Below are 17,289 nucleotides of genomic sequence, written 5' to 3'. Positions count from 1 at the left end.
AAGAACTTGATTAGCAAGGGTGATCAACAAAATGGCAGACTGAAACCTTAATAGTGACTTCAATGTGCACAGTGGAGCTTCTCACTTCCCATGCCAGGCCTGGTTCAAGTGCTGCCCTGCATACTTGCTTGACAAGCCAAATGCCAGGCACTTTTGAAAGCAAATTTTGAATGCGGTATGAGCAGTGGCTGCTGCAATTTCTTGTGTATTTCTTCCCAATGATCACATATGCAGCTACACTTAGACAACACCAAGCGCAGAATTAGTTGTTACCACTACCTAAAAGGCAGTACCCATTTCTCACAGTGGCCAGCTCCTGGGAAGATGGCAAACACAACATAAAGGCAAGAGCCCTCCAACACTGTTGCTCCCAAGAATATTGTTGTATTCACTGGCATACTGCCTCTTAACATGGCTCATGGGCATAGCCGGGAGGGGGAAGCTGCCTCCCCCCATCAAGTAAATAAATAAAAATACTTAACTAAAAGTAGAAACTGTAAAAAGATTTTTGACAGATTTTTCTGAGCAAAAGAAAGTGATTTAAAACTGTTGTTGAGACATTTCATTCCAAATCTGTCAGACAGAGGATGATGACAGGTGGGTGTCCTGCCTCCCCCCCCCAACATAAATCCTGCCTATGCCTATGGCATGGCTGTTTCATACACCCATTATGGCTTACACCTGTTGAGATGCCTATGCTCCGCAACAAATAGGAAGTTAAATTTTATTTGGAAACAGGTAACACACAGCAACATCAAGAGGAGACATTTTTTACACTGCTCATACCTGTAGGCATAATCGGGCATGGCAGCAGCCTTCTTTGGTTATTAGATTTTTATCATTGTCTAAATTGTAGGAAGTGGCTGTGTCAGGGAGGGGAATTTTTGTATTTGTGGAGGCTCCTTATAGGGGAAAGTATGGTTCCAAAATGTGCTGGAAGCCTCCATAGATATTAAAGGCTCCCCCACCAGACACAGTCACCTTTTACAAAGTGGAACACGACAAAAACTGATGAAGGCCAGAGCTAGAATACTCATCCCTAACAGCCCCTGTTTCCTTACCCACATTTCTTACATCTGAAGGCAGATAGTGTTGCTATTTTTAATACTTTAATAATAGCTGGGAGGGGGTGGCAGGGGAGATCCAACCAGAATCGCAGAACTGGAGTGTGTTTTAACCACTCTCTCCACACCATTCTTTCTGTGGGTCAAAACATGCAGATATTATAAAGGTATTAATTTCTGCCCAAGACAAATGACAGCCCCAGGGAGAGGCATTATCCCTTTCCTCTTACCCTGTAGTTTCAATGGGGGGAGGCATGGCTGTGACTATTAAAATACTGCCTACTGTTGTATCTAGTCTGGCCCTGAGCTGTAGAACTTTTCTCACCAGCAGCATAGTAACATCCAACAGCAAAATCATGTTACAAAAGATGGCTAAAAATGTTAAAGGGACTGTAAATTACAGGACTGCTTTTCAAATGAGTTTTCGCCTAGATGAAGGTGAGGTCAGGCTCAGCACACCAGTTTCTCCAACATGTGTATTTACAGCAAAATGAACATTTGTGCCAGTTTCAAAATAATGATGTTCGCTATTTTTCTTACCTTTCACGTTATATTGTTAGATGTTAAAATATAAATTCAGAGAGGGCAAGCAACAACTATGCATTTGCAAATGCCTGTTAAGCAGATAAAGACACAATGGAGCCAAGAGAGCGGTGGTCCTTTAATAAAGCAAAAGCACTGGCAAATGCATGTGTGCTGCTACATAAAGAATGAAGCAGCCATTCTATTATTTCGGAAAAGGGACTGTCTTAATGCAAGTTCTGTCTTAGCTTTTTAATGCTTTGACTATTCCTAACACCATGGACTGACAGATGCTGGAAGAAAACAGGAAGAAATGGAAAATGCTGTTTTAATAGCTCCAATGCTATTAACATTTTTGTATGTGGTTTCTATGACAGAAAGCCCATTACACAACACTGGATAGGCTATTTGTTTGACCCAGCATGGCTGTTTTAATGCTCACCTGAAGCATTCACTCTGCCCCCAGGAAGAGGTTTGCCTTAGCAATATCTTCAGAAAGAGGTGCTGATGCTTTTGGCAGCCATTATTCTAGAGGAGGTGAAACTGTTGCTGGAAGCCTTTGATCATGTACAGCATTAGTATGAGTGTTACACATCAGAGACACTGCCACAGTAACTAACATACAAACAGAAGCTTAGTGCTAACAAATGAGACTTCTTGCTTGCTTAGCATCTTTGTGGCTCAAAGTGATTTTCTCATTGAACAATACCGGAGACAGTGGAAGGTGTTAGGGAATTAAGCTAGGCTGACACAAGGAATCCTGAAGTTTCAGCTTTGTGTAACTGATTAGCAGGTATAAAAAACTTGTAGAAAAGTTTTCTTCATGGACTTTAATATGTAATGCTAAAAAGCCTCAAATTTTGTGGCCAAAAAACCTTAATTTGCTATAAGATTATTATAAAATCTAAATAATATTAAGTTGCACTCCTCCCCATAATACTATTTGGGGGAGCATATAGATTCCTAAACAATCTGGAATTGTGTGTTCCAAGTTGATGTTAGGGAGCTCAGCAAGTTCTGAGCTTAAAAAGGTGGAGAAAAAATGTATGCAACTGCAAGAGAGTAAAAAAGACATTGAGGAAGAACTATGAGCTGTACTGAGGGCAGAAGGCTCACTTTGTGACTAATGGATGCTCTCTGTATGAAAAATGAATAGTATATGCATCAGGTACTAGCAATGGCAGCTTGGTGTGGAAGCTAAAACCAAACATGACAGAAGCCTTATTTTGGGGTACAATCACCTCACATGTAAGCAAAGTGGGGCCAACTGTTGAAATCAAACCATGAAGTCAAACAAAATGGGGTCTGTAGTCACTGCGAGTCAGCTCATCAGTGGCAGCTGCAAGCCCCACTTCCAGCAGGGACTGGCTGCACTCATGAGATCCTGTGTAGAACCAATCCCAGAAGCGGATTTGACACCCATTTTAAAAGGCACCAAATAAAAGCCCCCTCCCAATGCAGCTGCGTCTTTTTACCTGCCTCACACCTGACATGTGACGTCAAGTGTGGGGTAAGTGGACATGGATTGGGGGAAATTGCCTCCAGAGGTATCTCACCACTGCTGTAATCCATTGGACGTGTGACTGTCTTTCAACAATGTTCACTGAGGCAGAGTGTGTGCCTATTAACAGATACTGACTGCCAGGGATTTTATTATTTCAGAGTTAAAACATCTAGACTGGATTTCAGTTTGCTTCCAAGGTTTTGTTTGTTTGTTTTTACCAGAGAAGTGAGTAGTTTGCTTCCAAGTTAAATGCAAAATACTGGGTTATGTTTTGTTTTCCTTTTAAAGCCTTAAACAGGCTACGGTCAGGGTATCTAAGAGCAGCCCTGCTGGATCAGACAAGGGGATGAGCTGCTTTTTCTTGCTCAATTTAATTCACCTTCACCTTGGCAAGATTAGTACTTAAAGTGGAGCTAATCAATTCTTGGTAAACACACCTTGTTCCTGTAGAAGTATGACCGTAGGGTTTTTGGCAGCTGATTTTCTGTAAGGTAGTAGTAATAGAAGGAAAGGTGCTTTGGAAACATGAGTGCCATATTTCCAAAGAAGGCATACAAAACACTGGTTGACCTCTGTCAAGATTCAGAGAGCACAGCTGGATTGCTGACTGCTAAAAGGTTTAAAGATCTTTCTATAAGGATGTACATTGTATTTAATTTATAGCTGAACATTTACATTTCATCATGTTCAGAATCAAGAAAAGTCCAACCTGGATCTTCCTTAGTTCAGTCACATGCTCACCTTTATATCCACATGCTCACCTTTACATCCATCCTTGCTATCACAATTTCCTGGTGGTTTTTACATTAGGAAACATAATATAATCCTCTACATGTCTACTCAGGAGTAAATCCCATTATGTTCTCTGGAGCTTATTCCCAAGTAAATGGGCAAAGGCTTATAGTCTGAATCTTACTACATTCTCTTTTGTTATCGTTATCTAAAACATGCTTTCCATTTAGAGCCAAATACCTTTATGCTTCTAATGAGGAGTCAAAAGCACTCATTTAGAGGTCACATTTTTTACACTTTCATACATCTCCCACTTCCTTGCTAGACAAAAATGAAAACACAGTAAAAGGGCTGGGTACGAGTAGTCACTGTTAGGTACAGAATCGAACGGGGAGTAAATGTGGTTGGGTGTCCAGAGCACACCCAGCCCCAATGAGAATAAGCAATTGGTAGTTTAGTTCTTTGTTGGCAAAACACTCAACTACATCAGCTCCTAAGGTGCAAGGGATATACACAGCACTCCTACTAATTAGCTAGCTAGGCACCTACTTCTTCAGCATTATACTCTGGCCCAGACAGTTGAAGCAACCATGCCCCTTCCAGCTCACTTAAGCCCCCTCACACAAGCAACAGGCGACTTCACCTGCACAGCAGCTCCAGCTGCTCCTGTCGCTTTAAGCCCCTCCTTGTCCTTGGAGACAGCGGGGGAGGGACAGAGGAGCCCCCCGCAGCTGCCTGCCCGCCCGGACTCTTCCTCTTCCTCCAACCCCAGCTCCTGCCTCACAGGTGGCACAGAACCCCCCAAATCACTGGCTTCTTTCCCTGCCCCATCCTCCTACCCCCGTGCCTTCTCTGCCCACCCCTTGGAACTCCTGGTTGTCCCTGACATTGGGGAATTCTTTATCTGATTATACAAAACCTCTGCTGAGGACAAATGTGCTCTTTTATCCCCCCAAACATGGGTTGTGCCAAGCTGCTATTTCATTTCGAAAACTAAGAATATTCTACAACTACAGGTTCACCTACTAACCTGCTTGCTCTAGGCCCTAACTACTCATTCTAGCTTTCCTATATCTGTCAGTTATGTCTAATTATAGGGCAGGTAGCAGCAAGAAGGACGGCCAGAGGTGCATGAAACTGGGTAAGGTTATTTCCAAAAATGTCACACCCACAACCAGCAAATGTAGATCATTCTTTGTCTATTCTGAAAAGGGTCTGTACTGTCTGTGCTTTCTTAATAGCTGGAGCACTAACTGAGAAGCTATACAGGGCTCTTCAATACATTCGCACATGGACAAATCCTAAAAAGCCATTATCTGGAGCAAATATTCAGAGGCCACAGGCAATAGTACAAGAACCAGAACAATGGACTAGATCCTTTGAGTGTCTATCCTAAATCATTAGTGTGCTGGGAAAGCGAATCCATTTCTCAGAAAACAAGCTGACAGGGACTTCCTACATGTTCAACATGTTCTAAAAGTGTTTCAAGCTCATATGCCTTAAGAATATTTTTTTAAAAAAAAAAGTTCATACCCAGCCCAATTGTGACACCTACAGGAGCAAAGAACTGAAGGGTTCTTAGGAAAGAAATGCATCTTGAAAAATGTGAGGGGGGAGAAATGGCCACACATCTAAACTTCCTGTCCTTTTCTTAACTAGTTGTAGATTATATAAACAAAGCTACAGCCTTTGAAAGTATTTCAAGACGAGATACAGAAGCCATGCAGAGTTCCATCCATAGGCATGGATTTCACTCAGTTGTTTCAAATAGTTCCTCTATTTCCTGCCCCCACTAGCTCATCCTAGAGGATGTACGCAGTTATGATGGCAAGATTTTAGGAAGGGTGAAACATACCCAGTGTGCAAAGGGGCCAGGAGGAGTGCTGTCATTTCTAGGAATTCATGTTGTGGATATCTTAAGAAAAAAACTCTTAAATCAAAAGTGTGTTACAGTTTCATATTAAGGGAAGAGGAATACTATGCCTCTCTGCTCAAAAACCAGGCCTCTTCACAACAGCGCCCTAGGCGAAGATCATTTTGCAAGGTTCCCATTTCTGCAGTTTTGATTTTCCTTTTGAGTTTTTCAAGGGTTCAAGTATTGTAACCTTGTCTTCTAGGCTGCATTGTGCTGTTCAAAAACAGTAACTACAAGAGGTAGCTGCATTGCAGTGGTAAGAGAGGGAATTAGAGGATGCAGAGTTGGTAAAATGTTCTGGGATTCTGGGAGAGAAAATTGCTGTTTACACAGAAGAGAGTATTAGAGACTGCCATTACTTTTTGGCTTTAAATTCTCTTTCCTAAACACTTCAAAAGAAACTGCAGCAGAATGCAAAGGCTTCCTTGGCCTAAAAATAATATAGCAAAATGAAGTGAAGAAATGTTCTTTTGGGAAGAAGGAAGGAGTGACTGCAGCAAGATGGAAAGAGGATGAGAGGGCTCTTACTTGTAACCAAGGCCCATGTGCTGCATATGGATGCTCCTCTGTAGCAAAGGCCCCTTCAACTCCTGTTGACACAAAAGTGATTGCTGTATCTCCCGTAATACTTTTGTATGTAAAGTGCCGTCCATGTAATAGTCTGCCCCTGGAAGAGTAAATAGAAACACTCATAAATGTGATTTCTAAATCCACAGTATCTTCTCCATGTGACACACTGCTATATTATAAGCACTAAACTACTCAAGTCTCACAGCATGAACGCACATTACTCTAAATTCACAGATAATAAAAAAGTAAGGCATAAGGGGGTGAACATAACATGACCACAGTAACCTATGATTAAGGCCCTTGCTGACTATTTTGGCCCTGGGTAAAAAAGAAGACTTAGATTTGACCTGTGTTTCAGTTTCAATACTGATGAGCATAGTGCAGCCTCATGGGTTCACACCACAGGGAATTAGCTCCTGTTATAAGGGAGCTCAAGTGAAAGCAATTCCATACCAAAACTCCACTTTTGATAACCACACTCAATTGTACTCTTCCTCACTAACTGCAATACACAATCTTTCATAAATCAATCAAATCAGCTGACAGTTACTTAGGATTCTATCGATACAGGGCTGTATATTGGACTGAATTATGATAAAAGCAGTGCCTTGTGTACCAGTGCATTATTATTAGCATGTACATTCACAAGTGAACGTCACATGGACAAAATGCCTTGTTAAATGGTGACAGTGTGCTTGAAGTGACAGCAGCAAGAGGGTGGTAGTTCACAGAAAGCTGTAGTTCACATAATTATAGAGTTGGAATCGACACCGAGGATCATCTCGTACAATGCCCTGCAATGCATGAATATGCAGCCATCCCATATGGGGTTCGAACCTGCAACCTTGGAGTTATCAGCACCACGCTCTAACCAACTGAGCGAACCAGGCTGACTACTCACCTTAAACAAAGTGGAATCAATGCTCCTGATTCCTGGTTGAATTTCAGGTGCACACTCTCAAGCTGTCTTGTGCGAATCAACTCATGAGGAATAATTGTTGCCGAGCTTTCACTTTCTAGGCTGTCCTTCCGACTCCTAAGAGAAAGAAAAACATAGGCGTGAATTTAGAGCCCAAGACCAATACCCTGCTTTACATCACTTTGTAAAGAGGATTTTTATTAATGGCAAAGGCAGACAGATGTGCCCTGGAAAATGGACAACACACTTTTCCAACAGAGAGGAACATGGCTGTATGCAACCATCCTCAGCAAAAGTACACTATGTTCTACCCTCCAATTTAATATTCCAGCGTATCACATGCAATTTTGATCCAGTAATTCTGGCTCACAGGCAGCTTATTCTCCAGCTCTATCTATCTATCTATCTATCTATCTATCTATCTATAAATTAAAAAATTATTTATACCCCGCCCTTCCCGGTTCAGAAAATCGGGCTCAGGGCGGCTAACAACAAATTTAAAACACTTAATTGATGCAACAAAAAACAGCATAAAATACAATATAAAACATGAATAACAATAAATTCAGAATTCAAAAATCAATTTAGGGGGGAAATCCATCCAAAAATCCATCTTCATGTGCTCCAAAGTGGTAACAGTAAGCATGGGGGGGGGGCAGTAGGGTAAAATGTGCTAGGTCCACCACTATTGCCTTCAAACCTATGAAAGCATTCCAATACACACAGGAAGCCACTACAGATACAAAAGCATTCCCGCTGCAGGCAGACATTCTCCTTTCCCAAGGCAGAAGGCAAAAAAATAGGGAGAGGAGGGGTGAGGGATGAAACGACCACACTTGTTCCTGCTGCCTCATCTCACAAGTTTCAGGACTTTGAGGCACCTGAAAATGGCTACACTCTCATTTTAGTATGATCTATATTTTTTAAGGGTGTCACTCCTACTTTCTAGTATCCAGGCTATGCTTAGGTCTTGTGATTCTTTCGACTGGATTTGTGCCTCACTGGGGAAACTGGCCAGAAGTGTCGAGGAAGGGTTGACAAAAAATTTCAAATCCAAGCTTTTGCAAAAAATCATGAATGCGTTTGTCAGGATTGTATAACCTGAAGGTAGTAGCTATGGGTTGGGAATATAGAATCATAGAATTGTAGAGTTGGAAGGGACCCTGAGGATCATCTAGTCCAAAACCCTGCAAAGCTGTCCCTTACGGGGACTGAACCTGCAACCTTGGGGCTATAAGTACCACTGAGTTTTGCACTGCATGTGAACAACCGGCTGAGAAGTGACCTGATGTCATTTCCCTGCTGGAGGAATCACTTAGAGATGGTAGCATACCATGAAAATATTGGGAACCTGCTAGACCAAGCTCCTGCAGTATCCATATTAATATTTGTATGCCTACATAAATTTGTTAAGTCATCCAACCTCTCACATAGCCAAGATGTATGTAGCAAGCATGTCCCACTGAGTAAAATAGGATCATTCACAAGTAAATATTCATAATATTGCCTTTTCACAGTTAAAGACCCACAGGCATATTTTCCAGAGGATTTTTCACTGCACAGCCTAGCCAGATCCTATCACGGATGGCCTATTTTTACAAGAATCTTATAAGGCACTGTGAATATCTTCTTCAATGTAGAAACAACCTTACTGCCAATTTTATTATCACAGTGAGCTAGAATCAGTGTGAGAAGTTACTGATGCCTCTAGACATTATCTGTGATGATGGAGTCACTAAAGGAAGAATGACCATGTCTGTTAACACTTAGTATTGATTCAAATATACATTCACACACAACAGTACCTGAAGACTTGAAACATATTCCTAAGTGGTACTCAACGAGTCTGGTTGCCTTAGAAGCAAAGTTTCAAACACTGTTATATGGAATTTTTAAGAGATCAGGTCAGTTCTTACAGTGCTGCTTGATTTACATATGGGAATTAGCGAAGGTGTATATCAGGAGCACAGTCTGAAGGCAGTCTGAGGTCCAAACACAAGGTCAGAATGAGAAGCAAGATCTGAAGGAAGTCTCAAGTCCAAACATCAGGGTGGTGGCGAGAGGTCCTAGTGAACAGTTTGGTAATCAGGGGATATTTAAGTCTAGGAGCTGGTGCACACATTGTTCCAGGACTCTGTCTAGAACTGAAGGCTTTTAAGCCTCAAGTCTTCAGAGCCCCGACTTGTGAAGAGTGGCTTATTCCCAAATATCTCTTTGTTCAAATGGATACTTTATTCCTCAGGCAAGTACCTGCAGCTGGAGATTGACCAATTCTGCACCATTAGGTACCTGCACTCCTGAGGACTAGGTGGCCACTTGGCATCTGTCTCCAAGACAGGGGTTACCTGTCCCGAGGGCACAGAATCAACAGATCTGCTTCAAGAGCCATTGCCAAAGACTGCACCATTGTGATTTTAGCTTCAGGAACTCCATGTGAGCCCTCAAAAAAGATTCCTCCAGGAGGGACATGACATTGGATCACTTCTCAGTTAGCCGGTTGTTCACATGCAATAAATATCCATAGCTACTGCCTTCAGGTTATACAACCCTGACAAACTTGGTCATGATTCTTTGCAAATGTTTGGATTTGGAAAACTTTGTCAACCCTTCCTCAACGCTTCCTGCCAGTTTCCCCAGTGAGGCACAAAGCCAGTTGAAAGAATCACACCTAAGCCGGTAAAAGTTTTATTAATGCCAACCTCTCTATAAGATACTAGCCATTCTTTAATAGATGGAAGGCATAAAGAAAGGATGGGGAAGCTACGGTTCTGTGGATATTGCTGGACTCTAGCTCCTAACATTCCTGGCTATTGGCCACCCTGGTTGGGGCCAACAGAAAAGCCCAACAACATTTGAAGGGCCACTGGTTCCCTACCCTGATTTAGATGACTATAATCTAAGGGTGAAAAAAAGGGAATAAATCTCTCCATGCAAATAGTGAAGAAGATGTGAACAAAACACTTTGTGATTTCATCTAAGGCAAGCATGGGGAATACTTTTCAACAAAGGGCCACAGACTCCCGTGGGCAACCTTCCAGGGTGTTCATGCCAGTCATGCATACAGCCAGATCCAAAAGCAAGTAGAGCAATGGATGTGACTCTTACCTTTCTTATAACAGGCTATATCCCAACTATGTACAACTCAGAGATTTCTACACATCTCCACTCTGACAACCAATAGAAATGGCAAGGACACATTCCTCCGAGGCAAAAGCACTTGATCAGGGTACAGAGCAAGGCTGGTGAGAAATATGGATGGGGAGAGAGGCCAGAGATTCCCCACCCAATTTAATGAACCCTGGCAAGAAGTGCAGAGGAGGATGTCTTCCATGGCTCACTGATTTATTCCAGCCCACCATTTCAGAACTGTTGCCATGTGGGTCATAGAACATTCAGGTTGATGCAGCTGGAACCTCTGGAGAAAATATATTTCACTCCCCACCAAATGATTTCAGACTAGATAGGATACAGAACTGCACTGATGTGTAGGTGGGGCCTTTGTGTGTGTGTTTTTTTTTAAAAAACCCAACCATAGCATGGAGCAGACTCTTAAATAATAAGTTTGGCAGTTTATCATTTTGTTCTAAAATAGCTGAACAGCCAATTGACCACTAAGTTAAGCTTTCTTGATCTCCAATTTACATTTAGCAAAATTATCCTGCTACCCACACATTCTATTTATCTGACACTAACTCCTAAAAGCAGCATATAGTCACCAGAAGAATATCAAATTATGGCTGTGAGTCGTGGAAGACTTGCTCCCTGCCTAACAAGCCTGTTCCACCTGGCTTCGGAGGGCAGAGCTCTGACTTACTCCAGCTACAAAAGCTGGCGCTGCTGAATAGACTCTTGGGTTGGGGCATTGTTTAGGAGGGATTGTTGGGTTTTTTTGTGCTGTTATATTATTTTTTGTATGTTTATGTTTACATTTTATTTATTTACATCTTATTCATGCAGAAATTGTTCAATAATGGCTGTGTACTTTTGATATGCTTTATTCATTGTTTTTGACTACTTTTGATATGTTTGTAATTATGTAAATCTTTTCACGTGTAAGCCGTCTTGAACATGGTTTTAACTATGGAAAGACGGCATACAAATTACTGTATTTTTCCGTGTATAAGACTAGGGTTGTTTTTTTAACCAGAAAATTAGGTTTAAAATTGGGGCTTATCTTATAGACAGGTAGTGCTAAAGAGTGTTTTCTTAATTTGGAGTCTCCCAAAATAGGGGGCGTCCTATACACAGAAAAAATACGATAAATGGTGATGGAGAAATTTTTCATCCCTAAGTTGCAAGCTAAGAAAACAGTTGCAAACCTTATGGACACTGGAACCAAACTGTCTTTACTCTGTAGTTATAATAAAAAATGAGATTAAGTATTCATCGTAATGCTAAAAAAAGGGCAGAATTCATGCTCATACTCTGATGCTCCAACTGTGACAATATATTTGGCTCTAGTGTTAAAGCAGTAATAATGGCAGCTGTGTGTTTCTCCAGACAGCAATTTACAAGTAAATTTACAATTTTTGGGGATTAGGCTCACATTATATTTTTGTATGAGGTCCACTGCTGAGAGAACCCTAAACCACAGGAGTTCTAGGGCATAATGGAAATAACTGTATCCACTTAGATGTACGTAGCTGTGCTTCTGTTTACAAAACCCCCAAATAGAACTGTTCTTACTGTAGATTGTGCTCTAGTGTTAACTTGCCCGCATGAATTGTGTTTCAGTGCCAACTTCTCCATCGCCAAGCCCTAATCACAAGATCAGGTTCATTCATCTTACTGAGACAGGGGCTGCTATTGACCAGAGCACCAAACTACACATAAAACAACAATGGCCAGAATGCAAATGCCATGTTGTCCAAATGCAGTGTTATGCATCCAGAATCGCTGTAGCTGGGTCCACAGAACGTCATAGATCAATAGAATATTCTGTACTATTGTATAAAGGTGTCTCTGCAGCTTCAGAAGCCCGTATCTTTTTCTGGCAAGAGTGTAGCTGCACCACTATCAACAGCATAGGTTGTGTATCTGATCACAGGTTACATTATAGTTACATATTCCAGCGTTCATTCTGGACTGCTACAGAATAGGCTGTTAGCATAAGGGACATTTATGTACCATATTTTTTGCTCTATAAGACACACTTTCCCCCTCCTAAAAAGTAAGGGGAAATGTGTGTGCGTCTTATGCAGCGAATGCAGGCAGGAGGCTCTGCTCAGCGCTCCCTTTAAAGAGCCGCACGCACACTCTGTGCCCTCTTTAAAGGGAGTGCGACTCTTGGGGGATCCTTAGCCACGCGCAGCCTCTCCTGGGCAGGGGATGAAGGCGCACAGCCAAAGAAGAAGCCAGGACAGCAAGCGGAATCCCGCTGGCTGTTCTACCTTCTGGCTTAGCCACGGGATAAAGTCTCCGCAGGGGAGCGGGGAGCCTTTATCCCGCTGCCCTGCGGAGGCTTTGCGCAGCTATCCCTGGCTTTTGCAGGAGGTGGGGGAAGGGACAGAGCACACGGCTCTTGCGGGAGGAAAGCCAGTAGGCTTGCTTTTGTTGAAGCCAGGAGGGCAAGAGGGATTGGTGCGCACCGATCCTGCTTGCTCTCCTGGCTTCAGGGATAGCCCCACAAAGCCTCCTGAGCGAAGATGGAGGAGCGCTCCCTCTTAGCTCAGGATGCTTTGCGTTCCTTTCCTATTTCTTATTTTCCTCCTCTAAAAACTAGGTGCGTCCAATCGTCTGGTGCGTCTAATAGAGCGAAAAATACGGTACTTTTCTTTCTCAGAAAAACGAACAGAACAGATTTAAAAGTCCATGAACCCTCCACATGCCTTTTGCTGCTGCAATTTCCTCCTTAAAGCTCTGCCTGCTCCAGTATTCCAGAAGTCTATTCCCCTAACCTGAACTGTGCCTCATTTCCTGGCTTGACCACATCCTGATGAGCTTCTTCTCAAAACAAGACAATATATTAAGTCCCTGGAATAAGCTCCCCGTAACCCATATGTGATTCAGATTTGCTGGCTCTAACTCTTGAACCAAGAGATTTTCTTTACAGACTGACTCCGGAAGCGTAGAATTCCCCATATAATTTGTCTCCTAAGTGAAGGCCCTTCTCTTTGCCTTGCCAACCTTTGAATGGGAGGGTACTGGAAGGGCCACCCACACATTAGATGTTCAATAACCTACACACTAAGCTGAAAACCAAGTATGCAGGAGATTTTCACATTCTTCAAGCATGAATGAAAATCCATGCCTGGCCTTTGCAAAAGAAGGCAACCTAGATTGGGGGGGGGGGAATCAGTGTGGGAGGGGAAGAACCCAATAATTCATTACTGCACTCTCTTTTATCTAAAAATTATAGCTTTAAAAATGACAATTAAGCATGCCTTTTGTTTCAATTACTTGTATTTTTGTGCCACCCATCTTGGCCTCTCCCTGCTCCTTCCCAAAAGCGTTAGTAAAAGGTGGCACAAGTTTTCTTTTTTGCAGTAACTAGCACGTAAAAATATTGTAAACATCTCCACCAGACTGAATGCTTCACCCAACCAACACAAATAATTCATGATCCTCGGTTTGCATCCAGAAAGAAATGAAACAAAAAACTGACAAAAGCCAAGGCTGCTGTGTTAGGAGAGGGAGAGCATTTGAATGAGAGCAGTGTGCCGGAAATGCCCCAGTTTGAAGACTGCATATCTAGCATTTTATGGAACTGGAGGGGAATCTGAGATTAAAGCTCATTCCCTAGTGATTGAAGGATTGTGGGAGGTGTAAGTGTGGGCAGTTGTCAGATTAATTCTTTAGATGATTAAATTCTTTTTGTTTCTTTAAAGCTGTTTGTAGTCATGTTTGAAGTCTCTTCATTCTGAGCGAGTGTAATGCTGCAGTTACCAAGGTGACTTTTGCTGACTTTCAACTATTTCTTCCCCCATCTTCTGTTCTTACCAACACCCTGAATTGGTTTTTAAATCTTGTGAACTGAGATGAACAACAGTGCTGTTAGCCGCAGTGCTGTTAGCTGCAGCCACATTAGACTTTGGCACTGGGCTTGTGTAGCAGTTGGCCAAACTCATAACTTGCAGCAAAACTACACACTGCAGCATCTCCTTATCTTTTTGCTATATGCAAAATGACTGAAGAAACTACCTGGTTAAAACACGCCATGACCACATGCACAAACCTGCAACCACCATTGGTCCTCTTGCCACATTAGAAATGGATGGCTGAAATCAGCACCCCTTTATGCCAATTAGTAAAAATCTTTAGGCCCCTGGAGATATTCCAACATTTACTTGCTACACAAAGTTTAACCATTCCATTCTTGGTATAAAATAAAAAAGTCACATGCACAAAACTACTGCAGACACAGAACTCCTTGCAAACTCTTACTTTGCAGCAAACTATACTTTGCAATTTTATCCAAACCAGGCAAATTCTGGTTTGCAAAAGCCAGAGATTGCAAGCAAAGCAGAGTTCACAGGTAGCTGAAGAAGGAATCTAACCACACAAATTCAAGGCTCAATAATATAATACCAAACCACAGTTCGATGCTACATTTGAACTGACACTATGTCCATTTTATATGCTAGGATAGTACAATTCAGCAAACAGGAAAATAATAATTGGATGTTAGTAGAGTTTAGCTTCCATGTAGTGCAACAACCTTGCCACTGTGAAAGTCAGTCTCCTCTGCTTCACAACTGAACTGGAAAAAAGACAGCATTTGAGCACTATTAAGCTGAGTAAGACATTTATACTTCAATTTTGCCATATTCATAGTTGAGAAAGCCTTACTGCCTAGAATATTGCTTTGGTTAACCCATTATTTAAACAGCTTTTAGATTCTCATACCACACAACTTCCCTGTTTCACCTGAACAAATGGTGCACTCACACTAATTCCATGTTGTACAAATGATCTTTAGAACATTCTCACTGAGAAAAAGTGTTTAACAGATACATGAAAAATAATTTGAATTGCATTCAACTAAGTCCTACTCAAGAGTAGAACTGGCACCAACCCTTTTATTTCTAATCCCATTTTGAGGTATTGAGACCATGGGTTTGATCTGCATCTCCTAGATTTCTAGTGGGATGCAGAGGCAGCTTTAAATATGTTAAGGTTTCTGGTGCAGGATTTATTGTACTGAGAACAATTAAGAAGTCTGGCTGATCTTTGCTACTCTGAGCCAGGGCATTTCATACCAGCCCATTATGCTGAAAGCGTGCTTAAGACTGTTGCCAGTTCTGACAGTTGTGTGCCCGTGCTAGCCTTTCTTCTGACATCCATCACAAAGTATGCATCAGAAAGAATAAAATACAGCTTCAGCATACACAACCATTCTAATACTCCAATTTTACTACATATACCAGTTCTCTCTTATCCATTATTTTGGGCATTTCATTTGGCCAAGAGGCAGAGAACTAACCTTTTCCATGATGGTGTATATTATGATAACTGGAAGTAAGAGAGCTTTTCATTTTTCAAATCCTGACTGTTTGTCTGAGGTGCTCCCACGGTTCCCCTTAGAAGCTGCATATTCATTTTCCTTAGTAGCTGCATATCTTAACTCTCCATCATACTCATTGATCTGCCTTGCCCTTGCTCCAACACAATATGCAATGCATGGCTACCTAAACTGTGTTCTAGCTGCATCTGGGTGGGCTTAAACAATCCAAACCACCATCCTTAACAAGACCCTAATCCTAAAGATTTGTTCTGGTTCTGAGATTCTGAAAAAAAAGTCTCCATGTCCGTGACAGTACACTGCCATGGTTGAATTTGCTCTATTTGCAGGTGAAAAATGCTTGGGATCAAGCTATTTGAAAGGCTTAGCATAACATAGTTTAAGAACTCCTTTCCAAACTGAGAGCAAGAGTACTAGGTAACCAATAAGAATACTTTTTGCAGGTTTGCTAGTCATACGTTTCAGCATATACACTGAGTCAATAAGTGCTATGAACAAAAACATAATTTTGATAATTTTGTCTATAGGCCTCCACTTACTAGGTTAATGAGAAAAGAACCTACATCACAGGTAGCAATAACCTTCTTTAGTATGCTCTGAAGAGTTTAAGATCACACACAATGCAAGATATATTGCTCTGGTAGGGAACTTGTCTTCAGCTTAAAGTTTGTAGACCTAATACCATGTGCCACTATCCTTGGCCAAACCAAAGTCCAATCTGAAAGGTAAATTCTGTGGCCAGTGCCAGATGCTTCTGATCAAGTGCATGGAAACCTGCAGAAAAAACCAGTCTTCTTTAAACAAACAAAACAAAACAAAACCTGAGGATACTAGAGGCCTGTTTAAGAATTGCTGCAAGTAATTTAGACTGCCACCATAACCTCACTAAGCTGGGAGCGAACCCCATCAAATTCAGTAGAACTAAGTAAACATGGTTAGAATTGCTCTGTTAGATAAATTACTTCCTTTCAATAACTTTCCTTTGAGAGAAACTGAAACAGTAATTAGAAAGAAGACTCATAACTAGTGTTCATGTTAATCCACATACTACCTGCTTTATCAATAGTAACTGGTTCTTCATATAGCTCTGAGAACATATACAAAAGCATTTACAAAACTGAAACTCTTTTCAGCTATCCACCAAACTGAGCACACATATATCCCACCAATCCCCCCCCCCCGAATACTGGGAAGTAGCTGCATTTGATTCATGCAGAATACAGGAGAATATTTTCCATCACTATGTGCCATAGGATCAAGTAAAATGGCAAAGGATATTGATTCCTGTGCTTGTTTGCTCCCAGCAGTTGCTGGAAGCCAAGCATGTGAAAGGATTCTCCCTTTGGATGTAAGGCAACTGGGAATATGGCAACAATCACCATGCCATCACTTCCTTACTTCCACTAGCTTAAAAGGCCAATAGCTCAGTTCAGAGGTAGGTCTCCTTAAATATCTGAAGCCCAAGGAAGCAACATTCATGCAATCCCATCTCTAGCCCAGCCCAGCATAGACTGTATTGCAGTTTATTGATTATGCAACAGAGGGCGATCTAAGACTACTTCATGGAAGAAAGAAAACAAATATTCCCTGTTAACTGTTATT

General features: G+C 41.7%; 1 protein-coding gene across 4 annotated transcripts in view; it reads right to left on the bottom strand.

Moving 5' to 3' along the window:
* The window catches only part of SUFU (SUFU negative regulator of hedgehog signaling), a 69,693-nt gene that overhangs the window by 10,915 nt on the left and 41,489 nt on the right, over positions 1–17,289 (bottom strand). For 2 of the 4 annotated variants that reach the window (XM_082224829.1, XM_082224830.1), the window contains exons 9-11: positions 14,884–14,925; positions 7,209–7,343; positions 6,266–6,404 (exon numbers count right to left, since the gene is read on the bottom strand). In XM_082224829.1, coding sequence (XP_082080955.1) covers positions 6,266–6,404; positions 7,209–7,343; positions 14,884–14,925 — 316 coding nt within the window. The remainder of the gene's footprint in view (positions 1–6,265; positions 6,405–7,208; positions 7,344–14,883; positions 14,926–17,289) is intronic. The other 2 variants (XM_082224831.1, XM_082224832.1) reach the window with 1 other exon arrangement.

Source organism: Podarcis vaucheri, assembly GCF_965113315.1.
Source record: "Podarcis vaucheri genome assembly, chromosome: 5".
Taxonomy (NCBI): domain Eukaryota; kingdom Metazoa; phylum Chordata; class Lepidosauria; order Squamata; family Lacertidae; genus Podarcis; species Podarcis vaucheri.
This window is presented reverse-complemented; position numbering and strand designations above follow the sequence as displayed.